This window comes from Macadamia integrifolia, chromosome 11 (genome assembly GCF_013358625.1).
Source record: "Macadamia integrifolia cultivar HAES 741 chromosome 11, SCU_Mint_v3, whole genome shotgun sequence".
Lineage (NCBI taxonomy): Eukaryota > Viridiplantae > Streptophyta > Magnoliopsida > Proteales > Proteaceae > Macadamia > Macadamia integrifolia.
In genome coordinates, this window is record NC_056567.1 from 26,250,559 (window position 1) to 26,258,742 (window position 8,184).

Genomic DNA, 8,184 nt, shown 5'->3' on the forward strand with positions numbered 1-8,184 from the left:
GCACTCTCTCACCCACTCTCAAATTGGGTGGCAGCAATTAAGGAAGAAAACGTGGAGAATCCTAGTTGCAAGCATCTATTGAAATGGATTCAAGAGGGGGAAGTCGTTGGACCTTGGGGAGAAAAAGAAGGGATAATTTTTTATAAATGCCAAATTTATCTCATTAAGGATTCACCTCTTATCCCCGATATCCTTGGTCAATTCCGTGGGAGCACACGCGAGGGATTCCACAAGACATTTCAACGTCTCAAGACCACTTTCTATTGGCCGAATATGAGGGTACCATCTTACAGTTCATCTTCAGCTGTGACATGTGTCAGAGGCATAAGGCTGAACAGACCGCTCCTGCAAGGTTACTTCAACCACTTCCCATTCCTGAACAAATTTGGGAAGATATCTCGATGGACTTCATCGCGGGGCTACTAAATTCTAAAGGACGATCAGCTATTTTTGTGGTCGTGGATCGCTTATCTACGTACGAACACTTTTTTCCCTTATCTCATCTGTTTACATCTATGGGAATAGCCAAAATATTTTTTGAACAGGCTTTCAAACTCCATGGGATGCCATGCACCATAGTCTGTGATCGTGATCCTATGTTCACAAGCAGATTTTGGGAGGAATTATTCCATCTTAATGGCACCAGATTTAACAAGAGTTAAGCATATCACCCATAAACAGATGGGCAGACTGAAGTGCTGAATAAGACTTTGGAAATGTACCTACACTACTTCTCTAGTGACAACCCTAAGGAATTGAGTAATTGGATTCCCTGGGTAGAGTACTGTTACACACAAGTTGCCATTCGTCCATTAAGACAACCCCATTTGAGGTTGTGTATGGGCGGCCACCATCCACTCTACTCACCTATGTTCCAGGAACTGCCAAGGCAGAGACTATTGGCATTCAATTACAGGCAAGGGACCAAAAACTCAAAGAATTGAGAGTTGTACTCTCTGAGACCCAGAATCGCATGAAGCAGGTCTATGATCGAAAGCATAAGCAGCGGGAATTCCTTGTAGGTGATTGGTTCTACCTCAAATTACAATCCTACACGCAACATTCAGTGCAGTTGAGGAAGAATCAAAAATTGGCGACAAGGTACTATGGTCCATTTCAAATCAGCCATCGAATAGGGAAAGGTTGCTTACAAGTTGCAATTACCAAGTGACACACACATTCACCCAGTCTTCCACGTTTCCCTATTGAAGAAAACTATTGGGCAGTGTATTCCAGTTCAAGGGAATCTACCCAATATCATACCTTTATGGCACTTAAAGAAAAATCCTATAGGTTCCTCCTATGTTGTGTCTATAAATACCAAACGACGAGGGTTATTACTGATCATCTAGCACGTACTATACAAACCAGTCCTCTCTTTTAATTGTACCTTCTATGGTTCCTTTGAGGGCATAGAAATATGTCTATGGGGTGGTGTTTCCTTTTCTTCTTCTTACTATCTCTACAGTTTCAAACTTCTTGCCTTTCTTCTCCTTCTCATTCTCCTCAATTATGTCTCCAAGATGAGAGATCTGCTTTTCTGGAACTGAAGAGAAAGCACTACCATGTCTCTCCAGATGACAACTATGATCATCTCAACTCTTGGAAGCCAAATACTGATTGCTGCTACTGGGAAGGTATCACTTGTGACGCTACTACTGGTGGTCATGTTGTTGGCCTTGACCTCTCTAATTTATCACTGAACGGTTCTATCCATTCCAATTGCAGTCTCTTCCATCTTCATCACCTTCAAATGCTCAACCTCTCAGGAATGGCTTTGACTACTTTGCTCCATCTGAGTTTGACAGACTCTCCAGGTTAATGCATATCAAACTTTCTCATCTCTTTTTCAGGACAAATCCCATCACAAATATCACTACTCACAAATTTGGTTTCTCTTGATCTTTCTTTGTACTATTTTGTGGGCCAAATCCCATCTGAAATGTCAAGGCTGACCAAGTTGGTTTCCCTTGACATCTAGATATCTCTAGTAATAGAATAAACAATGCAATACCCAAATGGATATGGCAATAGAATTTGATTCAACTAAACCTTTCTAACAACTTACTCACAGGTTTGGAATTGCCATTACCTAATCACTCCTTCAACCTTCAAGTAATTGATCTTCACTCAAACATGATACAAGAGAATCACTCTAATAGTGAATTTGTATCTTCTATATTACGGAATCTCACTTCCCTTCTCTCTAAAGCCACCCATTATTTTTTCAATTTCAGAAAACAAGGTAACTGGGAAAGTCCCTTTCTCAATCTACAGTGCAAGCAATCTTGATATTCTGGATTTGTCAAATAATCAATTGAGTGTTACCATTCCAACATGTCTCATCAATAGAAATTTGGCTATACTAAATTTGGAGAGCAACAAATTACATGGACCCATTCCTCCTCCCAAAAATGGATGCAGTCTCCATACACTCTAAACTCAATAAAAATAAGCTTCAAGGAAAAGTTCCAAGATCATTGGCCAACTTTAAGGGACTTTCATTGTTAGATATTGTAGAAAACCAAATGAATGATATATTTCCCTATTGGTTGAGAAATCTCTCTAAGTTGCAAGTTCTTGTCATGAGATCCAACACATTTGGTGGTCCCATTTCTGAACTAATCCAAACTGATTCTCCCTTCCCAAGCCTACATGTTATTGACCTCTCTTTCAATAATTTTACCGGAAATTTACCAGAGCAATGCATTTATCATTGGAAGGCGATGATGTTCCATGAATACACTTCTGGATTGCACTATAGTCCCTTCAATTTTTCCACCAATTGTCAAGACACAATTGCAATTATGGAGAAGTGATTATACTTGAACATGCCAAAAATTTTAACAACTTTCACCGTCATGGATCTATCCAACAACAACTTCAAAGGAAATATTTCAGACGCTTTCAGCATTTTAAAAGCACTTAAAGTATTCAACTTGTCAGGAAATAGCCTCACAGGTCAAATTCCATTATCGTTGGAGAATTTAAGTGAACTTGAATCACTAGATCTTTCAAGAAACAAACTCTCAGGAGAATCCCAATGCAATTGAGAAGTTTGACTTTCCTTGCAGTCTTGAATCTATCATATAATAGCTTCACAGGAAGTATTCCGCAAGGGAACCAATTTAACACTTTTCAAATGCTTCTTATGAGGGAAATGTTGGACTGTGTGGGTTGCCTTTGTCAAGGATGTGTGGAGTAATAGATGGAGCGTTACCTCCAACATCAATATTCCAATAAGAAGATGATTCAACATGTTTACTTGATTGGAAATTTTCCTTAATAGGATATTGCTCCAGTTTAACAGTTGGATTGATCATTGGACAACAATTATTTTGAAGGAAAAACAGATGTTTTGAGTTTATTTCAAGGGTTGTGGTATCCAAACGGAGAAAATGGTCAAGGAAAATCAAACACCACAATAGAAGGAGATGAATCAATCTCTAAATTCCAAATAAATGAGATTTTTCGTTGTATCACAATGAAATGTATCTCCCCCCCCCCCCCCCCCCCCCCCCTTCCCCCTTCCCCCTTCCCACTTTTCTCCATGTAATGTTATTATTGTGATTGTGTTTAAAGGTTTGTGTGTATTCATGTTCTGAGCCGTTGCTGCCTCATCCCCACCCCAATGTCTACATAAATTGTATCCCTTTTTAATTGAGTTAAGAAACTTTTCTTAATAACCCTAGCAAGATGAGTAAGTATATATCATCATGTGACACATTCGAATGGAGCTCGTTCTATGCTTGATAGGAGCAGCAACTAGCGTTCCACTATTTGGTTCAACGACTCATAGAGGACATTTTACATTTGTCATCATATTTTACTTCATGTTCTTTTCTCTGTATTCTTAGGGAGATCAACTTTGTTGTTGACTCCTTAACAAGGAGGGCATTGTCGGTGGTATGTACGACAATATGACCTAATTTCACTCCATGATTAGAAGAGCCTTCTGGCTTAATTACTATGTGTTCTTCTCAGTTCACACCTCAATGAATAAATTTATTTTTACTAAAAAAAATAAAAAAAATAAAAAAACAAACAAAAAACAAATTAATGGTAGTATAAATTGAACCCAAAATTGAAGTCACCAGATCTTTGTTGAAGTCATTTCCTTTTTTCTTTTTTCTAGAAGATCATATTTAATTAAGAAAAGGAAGAAAGAGTATACAATGCAAAAAATTGGGAAAACTCTCAAAAATAAAATAAAAAAAGGACGAAAAAAGAGTCCCCACCTTGGGAACTATCCAGTTGAGACTCACACCTGCTATCTTATGAATCGAAATCTAGGTCTAGAAGTGGCGTCCGTCACCAACTCCTCATTAATATGAGGGGGGGAAAGCAACCATCACAGTTGAAATACCTGATTTTGCAGCATCTTTCGCCAAGTGGTCAGCAATAGGGTTTGCCAAACACTTGTTTACCAAATATTGTTTGAACCCAAAATAGAAGAAGACACAAATGAACATCAGTAGAAAGACTAATGGCCATGTATTAATTCGTATTATTACATCTCCTCTAATGCCCTAACAACAATCTTCTCTACACTACAAACAGCACTGTCCAACCGAAACTCATCCACAAATGCATGAAGATTCTTATCCGAAGAACCACCATCCATGACAGCTTCTCTTGCCAAGTCTTTCCATCTCTTAGCATTTCTTCTCATCTCTTCCCCTCTTCTTCCTTCCATCACCATCTCTACACTCCTTTTAAGCTCATCTCCTTCTACCAACCCTTCTTCATTCACCTCCAACCTCAAACCTGTCCTCCAAACATCTTTTACCAGCTTTGCATTCGTTGCTTGATCAGACCACTGTGGAAATGTCACCATAGGAACTCCGGCAACCAGACCTTCCAATGTCGAATTCCAACCACAGTGTGTCACAAAGCACCCAATTGAAGGGTGACACAGAACCTCCACCTGTGAACACCAAGGTATCACTATTCCTCCTTGCTTTAGTTCTTCCATGATTTCAATTACATCACCTTCTTCTTTCCCCTTCTCCGGTGCCGGACGGAGAACCCACAAGAACGGCCGGCGACTTTCTAACAACCCACTAGCAATCTCTCTCTCCTGCTTCTTTGATAACGTTGAAGTGGTTCCAAATGACACATAAACCACTGATGCATCTGGTTTCTCATTCAACCATTCTATGTAATCCCTTGAACTATAGCTCATATCCCCTCCAAATGAAGTATCAGATGCGTCTTTCCCATCTAAGAAAGCCGACGGGATCAACGGTCCGATCGCAATCATATTAAACTTATCAATTGCTTTCAAAGCTTCATCTTCTAAGGCTTCAAACGAGTTCACCAAAACTCTTGCCTTGGTTTCTTTCTCTAAGGTCCCAAAGAGTTCTTTGAACAAAGGGAGAACATGAGTTTGAGTGTTTGTTGGGAGGAAAAAGGAGGGAAAATCTTTGGATGTGAGGAGTGGCAGTCCTGGTAATTCTATTGATAAAGAGGGGTTAGAGATATCCCTTTCAATTAGATCCCCATAGCCATTGAAGTAGTGGTAGTAGATGTCAAGAACAGACGCAGGTTGAATCCACAGTAGAGCCGAAGGCACCTGCAGGTAAGTGTATCAAAAACCAGATCGAAACTGTTTATGGGATTTGAACCAAGTCGTTTACACCGAAATGTGAAACTGTTTAATAAATGGTTTGATTTTGATTTAAAATTGATACAATTTAATAAAATAATTTAAACTGAATCTAACCGTTTAAACTAATGACAAATAATTTAAAATCAATTAATATATGTTAGAACAAACACCAACTAATAGAAAGAAAATAAATACAGATTCACACAAGACAGATATTTAAAGAGTTTCACACACCGATGTGGTGTGTTACGTCCTCGGGTAAAGAAGATGATTCATTATGTTGGAAGAAAAGTTACAATGGAGATCTCTCTCTCAAGAACACCCAAATCGCGACAAGAAAATTCACCTAGAAACCCTAAAACGAAAAACCCCAAATCTCACAATGTTTGACAAGACCATAGTACATATATATACTCCTCCAAGTCCGGTTGCTCCATCGTGTTGTGGTTGGGTCATACTGTACTGTGGGGACGTAGCCCCACAAGTCTATACGAGATTAGTGTTGGGCTCCGAGCTTGGGCCTATCGGCCCACCCCTCTCCTATCATCGCAGATCTCAGAAAAATTTTATTCGAGTCACCACAAAAAATTGTTGGAACAAGTCATTCTTCAAAACGAGCCAAGAATTCGAGACAAACATGACATTATCTATACATAATAGGTTAAGTCATTCAGGTTTAGAATAAATCCCGCTAAAAATTCAACAGACATTCCAACCCTTTGTATAAAAAATTGAAACATATAAACAAATATAACAATAATATTATTAAAAGAAAAAAAATATATATATATATATATAATAATAACTATTCAATTTAATTTTAATTTTACATCCATTTTTAATAAAAATTAAAAGAGAAAGAAATTACTTACATAAAAAATATAAAAAAAAAAACATTTAAATCAAAATTGTTGAAATGATTTATTAAATGGTTCAATTTTGATTTTACCTAAAAAAAAATTCTTACCCGAAACTTATTACTTGAAACCAAAACCAAATCAAGTAACACCCTTACCAGCAAGTCACGGGCCAATTCTGCAGCCCATGGGAGGAGGAAGTTATAGACGATGCAAGTCACCGGGCGCTGTTCCTTTCTAGCTGCCATGGTTATGTCTGTGAGCGCTTGTGAGCCTAAACGTTTGATCTCAGCCATATAGTGAGGAAAGTCATTGCCGGGTTTGAACCCATCGTCGTAACCATCTGAGAAGGGAGCATAGGTTAATCCGTCAAGAGTGGCGGTGTTGGTCATACGACGATGAGCAGAGACGGTGGTGATGAAGGTGACATGGAAGCCGTTGCGTACGAGGCGCTTGGCGAATTGAAGGGCTGGGTTGATGTGGCCTTGAGCCGGGAATGACAAGACTAGGAAATGAAGTTTCAACATTTGGATAGAGTTAGCAAGATCTGCTTGGTTGGCGGTGTGAGGACTAGAAGATAAGAATTTATAAAGATAAGCAAAGACGGACAAAATTGGATAAGGCAACTTTTTAGCCAACGTTTGTGGTGACGGATTCAGTCATGATTATTCTTTTGTACTACCAATTTGCCTAAGAGGACAAAGATTGGGTTTTCATGATGGTGTGTTTGTGATGGATGTGTATGTCCATCAAATCTGGTTTATTAATAAGATTGTTTAATTTCATTTATGCATGTCATTTATTTATTAGGCTTGTAAGTTATTCCATGGGTTTTCACCCAAAATTGTTCTCGACTAAGGATATGATCAAACATCTTATTCACATGATCGTTACATTGTATGTCATCAAGAATGTGATTCCGGTACATAAATGTAAGTACACATACTGTGTGTGTATAGAAAAGAATCTGGTAAAAATCTCAGATGTATTACTGCCAGTTGTATGAGGACGAGATTCGTACCCGTCACTTGACCTTTGACCTGAGAGATCCTATTTGTTGCAGTGTTGTATCACGTGTTTTGGTCAACGTCCAACGGACTATATATCGGTATGTTAGAGATATAGTCTCACATTGTTATTGAAAGAGACCATCAACATGGGATCCACTACCCTTAATTGGGGAATATCGAGAAGAGAGAATGTCTGTACTTGATCAAACAAAAATCTAGTACCAGTGTCGTTTTGTAAATTGTTTACAAAATTATTTTTAATATAAAAAATAATATTTTATTTATTAAATTATTTTTTTGACGTCCGATCATGTTCACAGAATCTCTGAAACTGACATAGACAATGAGTTGGGGTTAGACAGTATTAAATTATATGCTCTATAACTCATTATGTGATATTGAAAAAATAGAAAGTCTTATGTGCAAATTAAAGAGTTAATATTGCTTGACAAGATTTGAGAATATTAAATGGTTAATTATCTTTTTATTTATGGTAGTAGATAAAGTATAATTTGAATATATTTGTCACCCATAATAAGAAAAATAGTAATCCCTTTTAGATTCTACATCTTCTCATTTTAGAAGCAAAGTAGTTGTTCAATTAGAAAATTATTCTCTACCATCAAGATTTGGTTTTTTTTGTTTAGGAAACAAAGATTTGACCAAAAGAGAAAACCCTAAAAGAGGTTTTATTATATAAGGGACA

At 37.8% G+C, this 8,184-nt stretch overlaps 1 protein-coding gene across 1 annotated transcript; it reads right to left on the reverse strand.

Moving 5' to 3' along the window:
• Positions 1–4,471: 4,471 nt before the first annotated feature.
• Positions 4,472–7,043, reverse strand: LOC122093431 (phloretin 4'-O-glucosyltransferase-like). The gene is made up of 2 exons (XM_042663781.1): positions 6,627–7,043; positions 4,472–5,575 (listed from the first exon to the last, which is right to left on the reverse strand). Exons 1-2 carry the CDS (start codon positions 6,993–6,995, stop codon positions 4,511–4,513), a joined length of 1,434 nt encoding a protein of 477 aa, XP_042519715.1. The 5' UTR covers positions 6,996–7,043; the 3' UTR covers positions 4,472–4,510.
• Positions 7,044–8,184: the final 1,141 nt, after the last annotated feature.

What these genes read in the sequence shown, in the direction of transcription:
- LOC122093431 (XM_042663781.1), bottom strand. Translation starts at nt 6,995, where the DNA reads ATGTTGAAACTTCATTTCCTAGTCTTGTCATTCCCGGCTCAAGGCCAC. An exon ending in AATTGGCCCGTGACTTGCTG is followed by an intron (nt 5,576 to 6,626) that starts GTAAGGGTGTTA and finishes ACTTACCTGCAG; the next exon opens with GTGCCTTCGGCTCTACTGTG.